The 18,502-nt window shown below is 29.7% G+C and overlaps 1 protein-coding gene across 1 annotated transcript in view; it reads right to left on the reverse strand.

Moving 5' to 3' along the window:
- LOC111619223 (E3 ubiquitin-protein ligase HECTD1-like) overlaps window positions 1–18,502 on the reverse strand; it is a 202,998-nt gene that overhangs the window by 26,071 nt on the left and 158,425 nt on the right. The window contains exon 25 of the mRNA XM_023360909.1: window positions 11,721–11,988. Coding sequence (XP_023216677.1) covers window positions 11,721–11,988 — 268 coding nt within the window. The remainder of the gene's footprint in view (window positions 1–11,720; window positions 11,989–18,502) is intronic.

An 18,502-nucleotide genomic window follows, 5' to 3' on the forward strand; every position in this document is an offset into this window, starting at 1 on the left:
ATTGAAGTCGTAATATCACTAGAAAAGCGTTTAAAGCACATAAAATCATATTAAAATATATACATTTACAAGTGTGTACTATATTTACAATGCATGCATTCGTAGATTTAGATCACTTTTTTCTGTATTATATTAAAAACTAAAATTTATTTGTTTGTAAGCTTAAAATAGATCCTTATTAACCATACATTATTAAAAATGCATTAATAAATAAAATACAGAACGGGAATTGGCAATTTATGGTTTAGCCTAGTGACAAGTAGATTTGGAGACAAGTAAATTCGACTTACGTCGTTTTTCGACTTAAGTCGTTCTCCTGGAACCAATTACCGACGTAAGGCAAGGTATACATGTATATAAAATGGTAATCAATAATGACAAATTTCAGTGTTTTTAAAAATCTATTTGACCAAATAAAAAGAAATATTGAAGGTGTCATCTTATCAAAAAGTTGAAACAGAAAGCAAATGTCCTTTATAGATTATTTTAAATTAAACATTTAAGATTGAATGCATTATATTTTCACTTATGGATCAAAGGATTACATGTGATATATTAATAAATATATTTTCTTGCAGCAATATAGTGTTAATTAATGCATTGTATTTTTAAATAGTTTTTTCTGTATTGTCTACACAGTAGCCTGAATAGTGTGACACTAAAATACTACATATACTGTGTAGTATTACAGTACACAGTATTATATAAAATACTCTATTATATTTTTTTACTCCTTTAAAAAGATCATCGTTGAGATGACTGATTTTCCTCAGATTTAAGTTGGTCATCTTAAAGTTTTACTGTAAAAAACCAAAAACAATAAAAAATAAAAACTGTTTTATATTTGGGGTGGCTTATGCAAATTTTTTATCAAGTGAACTTGTTTCATTGTTTCAATAGTCTTGGTAAGAAAATAGCAGACGAATATGACATATTAGTCATACTGAAACAATGAAACTAGCTTACAACTTCACTTAATAAAAAAAAAAGTTTAACTGTATTTATATAATTAATTTACAGACAAATAAATATTCTATTATTGTTCAATACTAAATGTAAATTCCTTTACTTCTCAAAAATTATTAAAAATATTATATTTATCAGCAATTATAATTATTATATGAATAAATACATTCAGTTATTGACCAATATACTGTATTTTTCACCTTATGAGATACCATTATATTGAATGAAACACAATTTTCATGTTGATCGTTGGGAGAAAAATATTCTTTACAGTATAAAGCACATTTGGATAATAGGATGCATACTAATTTTCAGATAAATTTTTGCATACAAAAAAACATTTTATAAAGCAAAAAATACAGTAATTAAAAAAGAAGTAAAAACATCTTTAAGTAGCAAGTTTTGGTTTTTTTATATTTTTTTTTATAGAATTTCTTTCACGTGTTCTGAAGTGTCAATGTATGACATTCAGTTGCATTTAAACTGCTAAATCTGTCTACACATTATTGAATACAGGCACTTTAATTATGATCACCTGGTATATCTCCCCATACATATGTACTGTAATACAGGCAAATCTGCTTACTATAATCAGTTTGGATTTGCCTACACTGATGATAACAACTGACTTAACATTAAGCAGAGAAGTAAATAATACTACAATTAATGGAAATTTGATTTAATTGATTCTTATATTAAAGTGACATGTAAAAACAATTAAACATCATATAATTTGAAGATTTATTAATTATAATAATTATTAATTCATTCTGCTTATAATTGAAATAAAAAATACCAACAATTTATACTACTGTACTGGAAACAAATGTTAAAATAATTAACATTTACCCTTTAAAACACTGGTTAAGACTGACTAGGTATTTTCTAAGAAAACAAAACTGAGCTCCAGTGTATAAAACTAAAACTGTGGGAGATAAAAAAAAGTTTAAAACTGATCTAAATCTAAAATAAAAAACAAGTAAAATGGAAAAACCATTCTTGGGATGAGACTATGTCTCGGAGAGTGCAAGCAATGCATGCACAAATCTTACACTCGCGCCTGTTTGTAGAAACAATCTAACCATTTTATATTTTATTTTGACCCAGTTCTCGGTCTCAACTACCTACAAGTCTGGTTTCTTTTATGTGCATATGATTTGGACACCAAATACTCTGTGTCAAATTGCAACTCCTGACATGTACTTCTTCATACCTCTAAGGAGTCCAGCCGTTGACAACAGCACGATTTTAGAAACGAGACATAGTCTTGTCAATTATCATAGAGATCAATGTAAACTGACAGCAATCAGAAATGCTATTGACGTATAGCAAGCAACTAGCTTACAGCCAGTTATTGGTCCACTATGACCTTAAATATCTTAGCCATAAATAAAATTTCAAAATTCCGGCTTCATCACAACAAGTATTGCCAAGTTATACAAAAATATTGTTTAGTGGTTGTGTGCTTGCTTTAAGCTTCAATCACAAACAAAACACTTTCTGACTTATAGCAGAATCCTGCTCAATAACTCATAACAATTGTGTTGTTAGTCAAATGTTGAGACTGGTAGTAGAAAAGATAGCTTAAAAATGCCCATTTACCTGAAGATTATGATAATTATATCAAAAATTATAATTACAATACAGCAATCTTGTTTTAACTTATATGTTTCAGTAGGACACTACTTGTATCCAGTAGGACAGAATTTACTTAGTGAAATTATGCTATCTATACAGTATAATGAATCGTAAAACTTTCTGAACAGATTTAAATGCCCTTGAAAGACTGACTCCATCTATTGATTATCCCTATGTATTTGTTATAATCAAAGTTTGAAGAAGTCAGTACAACTTACAATACAAATTATTGTAGTTTAGTGGCACACAATCTTGTGGGTTGTTTCATAATACTTTATCAACAAAAAATTAATATCAAATTCAGGTTTAAATTTGAAGTCTGCTGCAAAGACATATGCAAAGCTAAAATAAATATATGGCAACAATATTTTAACTCATTGAAATGTTTTTACATGATTTAATCAATTTAAAAATGGAAAAGAAAAATCCAAATGATAATAAACACACTGACACTAATCAGCCAAGTACCAGTTGTACAAAAGAACAAGTCAAGAAAGTAATCTAAAATCTCAAAATCTAATTATGTATTCCTATGACACACTGTATTAATGAATTTATGTTATTACATAACTCATTAATACAGTAATACCCTGAACTTACGCAATAGGTGGGACCGAGCGATAACCACGTAAGTCGAATTTGCGTAAGTCGGGGTATATTTTTGCAATTTGTGTAAAATCCAAATCTAATGTACGTAAGCTAATAAATGTTCTCGTTAACCTTATCTCGCCTTTTGATTTGTTCACGGTTACAAGAAATCACCACACAGAGTCTCTCAAGTATCCGTAGATATAACAAACACAGAAATAAATAACACAAAATAAATTGTAGCTATGCGTCAATTCCGCGCGGGACGTCCAAACATGTAAGCTAAACAATAGTGTGGGGGAATGAGTAATCAAGAGTTGCATGGCGTTCAAACAAAAGACGAATTGATGAGATTTGAAAATCGCGTAACTCCAGGCTCATGTAAGTCGAAATATTACTGTACAGTAATCTGGACCTACCTTAACACTCCACAAGGATTTGATGACATATAAGGGGTAAATATCTAAAGCTACAAGGACAGTATGCAACCCACATTGTATAGTAATGGTTGGGGCATGTGTTTTCTCTAAAACTGGCTAAGAGGCCAACTCAATTTATGTATTTTCATCATTCCAAATAGTCTGGGTCCCAAAGCTATACTAAGGGGTTCACAGGCCAAAAATTTATTATTGTTACCAGTTAGAGGCTTAACTTTATTTAATAAAGTAGTAATAGGATCAAAATTTAGCAGAATAGAGCTTGTCTGTTGTAAGTAATCTTCCATTTTGATCCTGCGTAATTGAGAGGTAGGTACTCTGCTCCAGAAAAATTGTTAAATTATTTTTGTTTATACACACACAATGTTTTTGGCTTTGCACCCAGGACTTGATTCTTTTGTAGTTCTGTATTACAGGTGTTGGGGTGCTTCTTGTCACAAAGAAACTGTAGTATGGCTGATAGGTGGTTTCTGGCTTCAGTTTGTTATTCTGCAGGTAAGTAGTTACAAAAAGCTCAAGCTGTGAAATTCTGATATCCAGAGATGGTAGTGAATTCAGGACAAATTTGTTCCTAAATGTGAAAGAATTGTTTAAACATTCCAATATCATTACTTCCTGCTTGTACAGAAAACTGGGCAGCTATAAAAGTTTCCTTTTTGAAAAAACAGGTAACTGCTTACTGAACACTCATTTTAATTTTTTGATATAATTTCTTGTAAGTTTAGTTTTCATGTTTGATATTATTCATTGTTCTGTACCTTGTGTTCTAGATCTTCAAGAAATTCAAATTTGTCAATAACAGATACTCACACTTCATTTCTAGCTTCAGAAATTCTCAGGAAAGGAAATTCATAAGACTTCCAGTGTAGACTCATTGAGAACACTCCATTGAGTCTACACTGACATAAGAAAGTGTACTGCTCTTCACTCTTGGTTAACTTAAAAGAACACCTCTTTAGCTTCTTGCCCAGTATTATGGCTGTAAAATCAACTACAGCAGGTGATTAGTTAATGAACAGTTCAGACTGCAAACAAATCGGACAATGAACATTTTTGTAAAGATTTTTATGTTCTGACAACAAACACTTCACAGAACAAACACAAAAACAAGCAATGTAAAATAATGAATACTGATTAGTTTTCCCTTGTCTCCAGGTAACAATTCAAAACCTTTCAAAGCACAGACATCAACATCAATGCTCAACCTGATACTGATCAGATAGTATTCCTCTGAACTTTGAAACTCTCCCTTATAATTCCAGCCTTTTGTTTACCTTTCTGACAAATAACTTTTTATAGTCTTTGCAAGACTATCGGGCACTCATTAAGTTTTGCGTCGGTTTTTATTTTTTAAAGGTGAGAGTTTAACTGTCCTATCGGATAGTCATTAACATTTTAACACCAAAATTTTGAATTTCATTCACGCCTCACATTTACATACTTTTTTTATGTGCTAGTTGATTTCTGTTCTCTGAATTTTTTTGAGTGCTTTTCTGAACTTTTTATTTCAAAAAGAAATTGATAATATTATGGAGTCTAAAAAGAGTGGAGTGTCAAGAACTGTGCTCACCATAGAAACCAAGCAAGAGATAATAGCCAAGGTAGAAAGTGGGCAAAAGATGTCTGATGTTGCTAGGCAGTATGGCTTGAACAGGTCTGCATTAGGCACAATCTTAGCTAAGAAAGATATAATCAAGAATACTCAAGCAGCTAAAGGAGTAACGAAAAATCATATCTGACAAAGATGAAAAAATGGAGAGATTGCTTTTAATCTGGATAAAAGAAAGGGAAATGAAAAGAGACGTAACTAGTATGACTATCATTCAAGAGAAAGCTTAAGTAATTTTTGAAGAACTAAAGAAAAACTCCACATTTGTCACATGAGGAGATAATTCAAGGCTACCACTGGATGGTTTGCAAAGTTCAGAAGGAGATCTGGCATTAAACATGTGGTAATTATGTAAGGAACCAAGTCTGAGCTTTATTTTTATTTTACTTTTATTTTGCTTTCATTATATTTTGTTTGGGGCTTATGTTTATTTAAGACGAAGGTTTCCTCACCATTCACCTTAGTAACTTAAAAATAGAAGAAAAACCAACTCACCGACGAAAGAAAAGCGCCGTAGAAAAACTCGCGCACACTTGCGCTTCCCAAGCGGAAAAAGTAAGTCCGCACCGAGAAAAAAGGGGGGGGAAGACCCCACAACCCAGTTAGGAATCGCTAAACCTTAAAATAATAAAGCATCCCGATAATTGTTAAAAAGAATAATGTAAAAGGTTAGCGAAGTATTGTCGGAAAATAATCTGCCAGATAAACAAGAAAAATTTAATGTTACAGATAAGTATGTAAATGAGGAGAGTGAGCTCATTCAGAATTGTGACGTCACCTCACACTATAAAGCCTCTAACTCAAGTGAAAACGAACGAGGTGAATTCCTGATAGCAACGAGCTTATAGCAGTGAACGAGAGAGAGGTGTCCGATAGGATTTTGAAGTTATTCGATTTGTGGATCGACGATTATAGAAAGTCTTGAGAGTTTGAGGAAATAGGTTCCTAGTATATTGAGGTGACGATTAGGATCTTTAATTTATAAGAATTATTGTTTATAAGTTAATTCTTTGATTTTGTCGAATTCCAAAGGGGAATAGAATTAAGTTAGAAATAGATTGATTTGAGTTTGTCGGATTGATTCTTGTTGAATTTCATTGAATAAATTATTGTTTGATTTTTACTAAATACTGTATAGAGTTTATTAATAGAAGTTTAATTAAATATTTGATTTTGTTATTGACAAACTTTGTCATTATTTAATTCGGTGCACGCTTAAAGTCCAGGCAGAAAACAAAAATGTAAGCAATTAAAGGTGGATAGTTAGGGAACGGCTATTTCCGGCACACAGTAGTGTCGATAATCGTTGGAAAGTCGGAAAAATAATATAGTACTTTACAATTAACAGTGTGTCTGCTAGTGCAAATAAAGAAGCTGAGAAGTTCTGTCTCAAATTTGAAAAATTCATTAAAAGAGAAGAATATTGTCCACAACAAATTTTCACTTATGATGAAATTGGTTTATTTTGGAAGCACATGCTGAACCGAACCCACATCACAAAACACACAAAAAATATTCTTGGACATAAACCCATAAAAAACCGATTTATGTTACTTTTGGGAGCTAATGCTAGTGGTGATATGAAGCTTATCCTGCTTCTTGTCTATCACTCTGAGAACCCTAGAGCATTCAAAAAAATTCCATAATTAAAGAAAAACTACCAGTGGTTTGGAGATTGAATAAAAGGGCATTGAGTCATGCAGGCTCTTTTCAAAGAATGGCTGTTTGAAGTTTGTGCTCCAAGCACCAAGGATTACCTTCAGACCAATGAATTGCCATTGAAAGAACTGTTGCTATTGGACAATGCACCAAGACACAAAAGACCTTGAAGATAATTTGCTGGAAGATTTTCTCTGGCTGACTGTTCAGATTCTGTCTCTGAATACCACTTCATTGATTCAACCAATGAATCAAGAGGTTTCAAGAAATTGTACATTTCAGCACTGTTTCATTCGTGTTTTGAAGCACGCGAGTTCTCCTCAACTGACAATAAAAAATGTTTTGGGAAGAAAAATTTAATATTCTTGAAGCTATACAGCTCATTCAAAAAGAATGGTCAGAAGTCACTCAACAACAGTTGAATTCTGCTTGGTGAAAGCTGTATCCCTCCTTCATTCAGGGAGACAGGGATGATGTCCTTGAAATTATGGATGAAACTGTGACAACTGCTAGAGATCTGGAATTGGAAGTGAATGAAGATGACATTGAAAAGCTCATAATGGAACCTGAAACAGATCTGATAACAGAAGAACTCAAAGAAACTCAGTGAGATGCATTTTCTTCTGTAAAAGAGGAAGATAAAAGAGGATCAATGTCAACATCTGCTATTAAAAGATCTTTAAAGAATCTGTCCAAACAGAAAAACAACACAACTGATAAAAATGCAAGACTGTGTATATATTATTATTATTATTATTATATATAATTAAACATAGTAAGAAAGTATATAATTTATTTCTTTATTTTTTGGGGTCTCCAGAACAAATTAATCAAATTCCTATAAAAATCTATGGTAAATTGATAATCGGTTAATGAACAATTCGGGTAGCAAACAGTCTTGGAATGGATTATGTTCGTTAACCAATCACCCACTGTACTTAACATATGCTGAAAAAAGTGTGTGTGATTTTGTATTTATGGGAAGGTTTGGTAAATCACATATATTAGAGACTCACTCTAATATATGTAATTTTATTTTATTTCTCAATGAATATGATGTCTGGTCTGTTATGATGGCTTGTTTTCTCTGTGATTATCATATGGTTATACAGGAAATCCTCATTAGTTTGAAATTCAAGAAAGAAAATAATCACGACTTTGAATTATCTGAGCATTTGGCATATTTCTGTACAATATGCCAAATGCCATATAACTGATTTATTAAGCAAATGGAATACGGCTAAGTACACAAAATGCTATTTTCATTAATTAATATTAATAATATAAATAAATTGTACAGGTCCAATGAGATCCTCACAGGTTGCTAGATAGATTTTATAAAAAATAAAGCAGAATTCTCAAAATGCAGTCTAAATAATTTTTAAAATGGTAAATTACCCAAATCTAGTAGCCTAGAGCCCTACAAATATCTCAAGCTGCTACTTGTAGCCCAATCTTAAAATCCCAAAACCCAGCCATATTTTATGAGATAAGAGAGAAAAAAAAGGATATTTCATGGGTATGATGACACCCAAAGATGTGTTACTGTAAAAGTAAAGCCATATTGACAATTAGAGTTGTTCTTGGTCTATTGTTTTATAGTATGGAGGCACTTTCATCTAAACAAATGAGTTAATGTGTGCATATCACAGTTTGGACAGAATTTTCACTTTGAATTTCAAAGCAGCTGTATTTTGAATCATCTGAATTCCTTAACATGTAAATCCCTATTTCCCCAGCTGGGACAAATAGTACAATTATGAACTAAAAAGAAATTACTGTAGTGTATTTTGTGTGTGTTGTTTTCTAAAGTCTCTGAAGTATTTATAATGTAGTTGTTGAGTGTAAAGATTGTGTTTGTGTACAAGCTTTTCATATATTGTTTGTTACTTGGTTATTTCAATGTTAAATACAGATAGCCCTCAGTATACGCCGGCTCAATTTACACTGATTCACAATAATGCTGCTATGCAATTTGTCATTTCGCGATGTAATTCCCCTATTTTCCCTATGCCAGACTGATTTTCATTTCAGTGTTGATGTATTTACCAAGCCGCGACATTGTACATTCATTAAAACAAAGATTTTTATTGAATATATTTAGTTTTTCTGTTTAATATTATTGGGTATGTATACATTTGCATTAAATTAATATTAAAACACTAAATGTTTAGGTACCCACGAGTCAAGTTATTAAACTTAATAGTCCAATAAATGGTGTCCGAACCTTAGCACCAATGAATGTATCCCGTATCAGTTTGTTCAGGAAAACACCTTAAATGCAGTAGCACTTCCAGCGATCACAAACTATCGTTAGTGAGACAAATCTACTTCTCGTTGGCCAGACAATATCTACTTCTTGTCAGTCAGGCGATATCTATCTCTCCTTAGCCACCTTCAATTTTCCCACTCAAACTGACCTTATACGTGCGCTGTAGCAGATGAACTTTGTGAGTTAGACAATGATTGGGAACGAAGTACAAATGTAAAAAGAAGCATCATCGCATCCATTCGACCATATTCCAAAATTATCAATGAAAGAAAACAAAAATGTAAGCAATTAAAGGTGGATACTTTTTTCCAAAAAATGTAAGAGATCCGAAAGTAAAATTTTTCAATAAAAACATTTCACTTTATTTTATGATAAAATACATTTTAAAAATTAAAAATTTATATGTATTTTGTATTATATTGTATTAATAAACAAAATTATTTGCTTATTTTTTACATATGTAGAACCTAACCCTATATCTCACTGTAAATATGGGTTCGTTTTATGGTGATTCGATTTGCATCAGCTTTTGTAGGAACAGAACTGCAGCGTAAACCAAGGGCTACCTGTAGTCAGAATGTGTTAAAAGCTAACTTGATGTGATGTGTTGCGATGTACACTTTCATGTATGATGTGACTTTTCCTACAGATGCCATCTAGAAGTGTTTTTTTTTTTTTTTTAAATGTACTTCATGCAGTTTTTAATATTTTTGACCCAGTCTTGTTTGGTGATCATGAAAACTTCTGTCCAAAGAAATAGCCACAAGCCATCCATTAGTTTGGCACAGTTTTATCAATGTGATCTTGGCCAAGAACATTAGGATGCTTACCATGGAGTTCCTTCTGGATCCAGAACTGCCTGATGCTGTCTGTCTCTTGTGTACTATGTTAGATCTAGGTCAATGTTGTGTAGGTTTAATGGTATATTGTTTTTGTCTTCCAGTGTTACTGCTTTGTCTAATTGTGATGTTTCTTGATTTTTGTAGAAAACCTTGCAGTGCCTGTATTTGTTTGTAGTGAAGATTTACAATAACTATGAGGTCTTGTCTTCTCTTTACAAGGAAGAGTCAGCCTTTCTATGGATGACTTAGGACAGTGTTTGTTGTTTTGTTAACATTATTTGTTTTTCTTTGGAGTTGTTTAAGTTGTACGTGTGTCCAATGAATAATTCCAAATGAATATGTGAATAGGAAATGATATATGTTGCTTACTTTAATGTATCTTGCATTCAGCTGTGTTGTTAGTATTGAGTTTAATCTGTTGTATTCTTTTGTTAGTCTCTGTTTTGTTTATCTATATTGTTTAGGGTCTCTAGTGTTGTCATTTTTGAATTTCATAGATGCCCTGAAATTTTGGCATATCTTGTGAATTATTGATTGTGTGTTTAAAATGTTTGGCTAGTTCCTGAGGCAGAGATAAAAATTTTTTCTCTCAGAAATTGTGAATGTTGTCTGCACTGTCTTCCAACTGTGTGTTCACACTGAATTTTGAATGGCATGTATATTTACTTTGACACAGGGCATGATTGATGTAGTTTGCATATTTTCTTCTGCCTCCTTAATCCAGCTTGCTTCATCTTTGTATATAACTGAACTGAACTAAAGAGCAAACCAAACCATGCTGTAAATGTATAACAACCATTTTTGTTTTCTCCATAGAAGTGGATGTGCTTATAAACCTAAACCCAGGTGTTTATAATTAGCTGACCAATGTGAGAAACAGATACTGTTTAGCAGCCACATACTCCGAATCAGATGTTGCTTGTGAGTCACTCTTTGATTCATTTCTCCCCATACACCTTACTGACATGGGTGTTTGTACTGAAAGCTTATGTCCCACCAGCTTATCTTTATAATTCATTTAACTACTGAGCTCTGTCATCTCAATATGAAGATGACTAATTATTTTTATAATAGTACAGCTGTCCCTTGATAGTCTGAAGTTTTGTAATCCGACATTCTCAGTAGTCCGACGCACCTCCCGTCAAGGTACTCGTCCCTGTTATGTGTCTTCTTGCACAGAAGCATGTCACAATGTGAATCTCCCCATCCAATTCTTACACGATGACACACATTTCATGTGTTTTCCATGAGCAGTTCTGTTCGAACAGTTGGAGTAGGGAATATTGTAGGCTACTGCTAACAAAACAATGCCAAATATGTAATCACTTTTGGTAATCCGACACCCCTTTGGTCCCATACCTGTCGGATTATCAAGGGACATTTGTAATTCTATTGCTAATGTGTAATTATAACACTTGTGTTGGCATGGTATATAACACATTCATAAATTACAAATACAATTGTTAAGTCAAATCTTTACAGAACAAAAATTTTACATATCCAAATCTCTTAAAGTGTAATACCATTAAATTTCTATGTATTAACATGTAATTTTGTAACAAAACACTATAAACATAGAGTACAGTACATACATATATTGTAAATGTTTAAAGATTAATTAATAAACTATATTTTTAAGCATGCTAACACTTAATTAGTTAAATGAAAATGTAATTTTATTTATAATACAAATTTTTGTGCATGATTACCTGCTAGATACACTTCCTTTTGCAGAAGCACTATCAGTTGTTACAGTTTTAGCAGCTTTAATAGAACTACCTATTGATCCTACAGTTGTTGGAGTGCCAAGTATAGAAGTATTTGAATTCTGCATTTGTGTAGTGGAAGTATTAATGTTACTTGATACTATATGAGTTTCAGGATCATATCCAGTAGCCAGTTTCAAATCATATTTTCCTTCTGCTCCCATACGATATGAATTTGAGCCACCATGATCCCATGTTACATCTATCCAGCCTGTAAAATATTTTAAAATTAAAATTTAATTTTAAAATAGCTCGCTTTGTTTAAATAAATAATTTATAAATTTAATTTAATAATTAAAATTTCAATAAACATATAAAATTTATTCATTTCAATAATGATAATTTTAATTCTATTTTATTGGAAAACAAAAACAAACAAACAGAAATAATAAAACCTCACAAAACGAAATCATAGGTATTAATAATTCACATTAATCTTAAGATTACAAAAACTTTGCTAATTTATACTTTAATAAAAAGAAGAAAACTAAAATTTTTTAATCATACAAATTCCATTTTGTGTGATTAAATAATTACTGTGATATACTACTTTAATGAACTTGAAAGTTTCTAATTATTATATAAGTCAAAATTAGTAAAATCAATCAATAAACATTGTGATATTTACAAAGTTTTTTTATGATTTATATTGTGAATGCTATGAAATTTTAATGTGAAACACAACTTACATTTGAATCTGTTATAAGTTATTCAAAATTGTAAATCTGTTTATCTTTTAAGCATTCAATCTAAAAATAAGATGCAAAATATCTCAAAAAGCATTTAATCAAAATAAATTCATTTGACTTCTTAAATTATTTTGTTTGTTTGTACAAAATTTATATTTCACAATTAAAAAACAGTAATTAATTAAATATATATATATATCTGTACGCTATACTCTATCATTATTGAAAGATAAATGACAAAAGCTACGTAAAAAAGCCCAATAATAAAATTCAAGTGCACTTTTCATGCATGATATATACAAATGTAATGTGGAATGAGTGTCCATGATATAGCATCTAATAAATTTTAATATGAGATTGATATAACATTAATTAATGTCACTATATCTATACTATTTGTGATTTTTAAATATCACAGTCTATTTTAGAGTCATATAATCATTATTTAATGTAAATTAGATTTTTATTCTGATTCTAGTTAACATGTGTAATAAAAAATATGATACAATTTTACATAATTTTAAAGATATTAAAAATTTTGAAAAATATCTATAAGTAAAAGAAAATGTAACAATATAATGAATAAACTATTCCAAAGTAAAGTGAATTCAATGTTATTCAGAGACAAGAGAATTATAAATATGAAATTTTACATTATAGTAAATATAAAGTTTTTGGAAATGAAGAGATAGCATGCAAAATCTGCCAGTACATATATTGTACAGTCAACCCCCCTATAATTACGGTCCCTATAATTACGATTCCTATAAAACTACGAAAAAATATACGTATTTTGGAAATGTTGAGTCGGATTAGTGTAGAATCGATTAATTTTATGGAAGAAAACCTTTCAATCAGCCGTAGTCCATAAACTTGACACGTGTCGGGCTGTGATTGGAACGACTTGTAAGAAATCGGATTCCTAATAAATTGGAACGTATCTATATCTTATAGGGGGGGTCGACTGTAATTAAAAATTAACGTATACAAATACTATAATAAATTATTTAGTACAATATTTATATTTAATGTTAATTTTTAATTACAATATATTAATATGTACTGGCAGATCTTGACTTTCAAATATACAAATTTCATACAACTCATTCTTTCATAGATGTTACTTTTATGCATATATTTTTTCATATGCTAAATTTTTCTTTTGTAACGTACATTTTCAGCTGACAGAACAAGACTTCAAGCATCATCCAATGGTACTTTCTGCCAGTTTTTGTTTCAGTAACAACAATATCATTTGTAAAAGTTAATTGTCTGTTTTCTGTTTAATATACTGTTTTAATGTTTTATGCATTATAACAGGAAAATTTTACTTTTTTAATGATATTTTAAATGATTTTATGATTATGATTTTAGCTCTCTGAAAATGAAACTCCATTAACATACAATTGTATTGTTCAACTTTTGTAACTTTTTAATGTATGTATCATGTCCAAAAGTTGGAAATGTCTGTATTTTTTGATCAACAAGGAAGTTTTGTAAACAGTTCAAAACTTTAAATTTATAATTAAAAAAAACAAGAATAATCAATATTTTAAAATTTATTAATTTTTTTTACAATGCACTAGATATGTCTGATTTATGCAATCGTAAATTAAAAATCCAACAATGAGTTGCTTAACTAAACCAGCAACACTTAAAACTGTCTGTAATGCAATCTGTTACAAAAAGTTTTTAAAATAAAATAACCTATTTTTAACTATTATAAAATGGCAAAAAGCTTAATTTTGAGAATAGGGATTAGTTTTCATTAAAAATTGTAAATGCTAATGATGAGTAAAATAGTCATTAAGTCCGACCCTACTTGAGATACACAAGGACACCCTCTATCTCTCCATCCCCTCAACCTTTTATCACCCAAATTTAATAGTATCAATTCAATCCCCAATACACAAACCTCCCTGCAAAATTTCAGAAATTTTTGACAAAAAGAACAGAAGTTATTAAGCTTCAAACAGAGCAAATAAAATTGTCCCCCCCACACTAACATACATACAAAAAAATAAATGCTTGCTTTTTTTTGCATTTCTTGATGTTTCAAGTCCCCAAGTTCAAAAATGTAAAAGTCTTGGGGGGATCATTTTTTGATTGACTGCCATACTTTCCCTCTGTTATATATACAGAACTAGAAAAGTAAAAATGAATATAGCATAATATTTACATACCAAATGGGTTTCCATTAATAGCAACTGTATTTATAAAGCTGATTAACAAATATGAAAGTCAATTAGGCACATGTAAATGATGTATAAAGTCATTAGTGTTAACAATGATGCATATTACCAATACAATCTTTCCAGAATTTATACAACAGCATGTTTGATCTGTTTTCAAAGATAAAATTATTGATAACAATAACAAGTTGGTGTTAAGAAATTTGCAAAAGAACATTTAAATCTAGAAGCAAACAAAACTATCAGTATATACTATCTAGAGATTACAAATAAACCTCACTTAATATTTTTATGCAAAAATTCTTCATCCAAATATTCAAATTATTTCAATCCACAAATATTACTTCGTACCATGATAAGAAAATCTTACAAAATAACTCTAAAGCATTGAAAAGTATAAATTATTTTCAATGGACTAGTAAAAAAAAACTTTTTTATGCTTTTAAGCTCTAATATTCATCTCCAGAAATTCATATGAAAATTCTAAGGTCATGGAAGCAAAATAAATAAAACATCTCTAAGAAGACATTGACATCAATGTTAAATTATATTACCATTTAAAAATTGGAATCACAAAAATTAATACAGTAGAGCGTCGGTTATCCGAATCAATTGGGGACTGGTGTTGTTCGGATAACCAATTATGTACGAAAAAATATATAAATTTATCCCATGTTGAAATTTTTCTCCGTTGTGTGTCACTTTGCGTTGAATTTTTGTCAATGTTAAGCCTAACGAAGACTATTGTATCGTTAAAAATTATATTTTTATTTTGTACAAACAAAATAAATATATTGAAAAATATAAAAACAATAAAAAATTATACTTCAGAAGTTAATTTAGTATCAAAAACGTAAAATNTTGGGAAATATTATGTAAATTTATTAGTTTCAATTGCTTCAAATTTAATTAGAGATAGTTATTGACTATAGAAAGTAAGTATGAATAGAAACAGTAAAATTATTTTAATTCTTGATTTTCATCTGATGACACCAATCAATGATGCACATCAAATTTATAATGCATGCAACTGTGATATACATCTCATTGGTAATGCATATCACTGACAAATCTTCCATTTTCTTATTAAAAATTTGTTTTACTTCTAGTTATAAACATAATATTGAATTTTTTACACATTATTTCCAATCTAAACACTATTATTATTATTATTATTATTATTATTTGGTAACAAATTTGCAGCTTAAATTTGGTATTTTATAATCCAGTATGTTATGAAACATTATTGTGCCATGAACTTTCTTATAGGATGCAATTCCTGTGAGAAATTTAAAAAAAACTAATGTTTTGTCTTTTTAATTATTATTTGTATATTGTTTTTAATAAAAAAATAATACTACCTAAGTCACTAAGCAGCTATCGTAGAGATTCAACTGGGAAACTTTAGACAATCCAACTCATAGTCCTGGCATTACTCCAACCAATTTCTGTCTGTTTTTGTATTTAAAGAACCATCTAGCTCAGTGGTTCCCAATTAGTTTTTCCTGCATACCACTTCAAGAAAGAGCTCAAACTCGCATACCCCTTATAGCAGAAATTCAAAATTTCAAAATTCAAAAATACAATTAAACAATTTTATTCATTCAACTCAAATAATATCTTTGATGGCCAACATTTTTTCACAGATTGCAAATTTAAAACACTGACAATTTCAAACTTTAAGGCAATCTGCAACTAACAAACTATAGATAAATATTTTTCTTACATAAGTTTATCAAACAATTAATTTCTTCACATTGATATATAATATTTTTCTCAAAGAATGAATGAACCAAAGAGTTAAACTTTCTAAATTAGAATAACAATTCAAAATGTTCTCGGATTGAATATGGGGAAATTGCATTCTATTTTCCTATGCAGACATTGTTTCAGTGTTCTACTGGTATTTCTTTTATAACATCTTACTTTATCAATCCAATTCTTTAACATAATATAGTAATCCATGCCCTATCAAGATGTCCTTAACAATCATTTCTCTTTCTCAAGAACTGAAGATAATAGTAACAAGAAAACTGACTATCTTATCACCACCTGATCAAAACATAGCATCTAAATGCAATGTTTTCATCAGGTGGTAGGTATTATGCAGTGTTAGGAAACTTTTGAAATTTTAACTTATTGGTAATCCATATCATGTTCAAGTGTTCCATTGACTAACTGAAAGTAACTATCAACAAAGGATTGATAATAATCAATCCTTTGTGGTTAGTCAGTGATTCAAAAACTTTAATAATATACCAGTTTCTGACAAGATTTTCTTTTTCATAAAACTTAGTTTCATTTGAGTTGATAAGTAGATTCTTTTGAAGGTTGACAAGAGAAATTGTTAGTTACATCAGGATAATGCAACTTGACATTCTGCTTGCTCTATGATAGCCTTCATTTGGAAGTTTTTGGAAAAAGGATAATTTCTAGATTTTAGCAACTATGATCCAACAAACTTACAAGTTTGAACTAATTCCTATGGGCTTCTAAAAAGAAATGTTTACCAGAACACACATTAGATAATGTAGTAGTAATTTTTGCCTTCTAAAGGCAAAAATTACTACTACATTAAAAGAATTACACTTGAAATTTCAAAAAAAATATCCCAGAATATGGTTAAACATGTGGGTAAATGTTATCATTTTCAGCATTTTTTTGTAAGTGCGTCTCAGCCTACTATACATGAGTAAATAGATAAAATTCATAATGTAAAATATTGTTGTACATTTAAATTAATCACTCAATATATGTAATTCAAATTGCATTTATGTATGTATAGAATTCATATGGTGTAACTATTGGCATTTTGAAGAAATGCAACTAAACAAAGAAATGGTTTCTGAAATGCATCTTCTGATCATAGTCAAACAAATTACACAACTAATTTAGTGAACTTATTTTTTGTAAACAAGACACGTTAGTTGAAATTATTTGAAAATAAATAAAGTAAATCTAAGATATGACATGGTTCTAATTTGTTAAATAGCACTTTGGCATTTATTTCCTTTACCACACAAGACAAAGTTAACATGTATTACAACACACCACAACACTATGTACCAAAAAGACAAAACACAAAAGTAAGAAAATAATATATATATATATATTATAGCATAGTATAGCATAAATATATAAAGATCAGATCAGGTATGCACACATCCTCCTTCCTGCATAATATCTTCAATATGATTGATGCTAGATGTAAATGTTATCATTTAAAGGTTGAAGATTAAAACAATTATTAGGAAAAAAAGATTTAATAAAATAATATTAAGTTAATAAAAAAGTTTAAAATTAAATAGAAAAAAATTATAGTAAAGTTTTCTAAAAATACTGTAAAGATGTTGAAGGTTGGGAAATATTATGTAAATTTATTAGTTTCAATTGCTTCAAATTTAATTAGAGATAGTTATTGACTATAGAAAGTAAGTATGAATAGAAACAGTAAAATTATTTTAATTCTTGATTTTCATCTGATGACACCAATCAATGATGCACATCAAATTTATAATGCATGCAACTGTGATATACATCTCATTGGTAATGCATATCACTGACAAATCTTCCATTTTCTTATTAAAAATTTGTTTTACTTCTAGTTATAAACATAATATTGAATTTTTTACACATTATTTCCAATCTAAACACTATTATTATTATTATTATTATTATTATTTGGTAACAAATTTGCAGCTTAAATTTGGTATTTTATAATCCAGTATGTTATGAAACATTATTGTGCCATGAACTTTCTTATAGGATGCAATTCCTGTGAGAAATTTAAAAAAAACTAATGTTTTGTCTTTTTAATTATTATTTGTATATTGTTTTTAATAAA

This window comes from Centruroides sculpturatus, unplaced genomic scaffold, assembly GCF_000671375.1.
Source record: "Centruroides sculpturatus isolate CEXI.00-Female unplaced genomic scaffold, Cexi_2.0 scaffold114, whole genome shotgun sequence".
NCBI classification, from domain to species: domain Eukaryota; kingdom Metazoa; phylum Arthropoda; class Arachnida; order Scorpiones; family Buthidae; genus Centruroides; species Centruroides sculpturatus.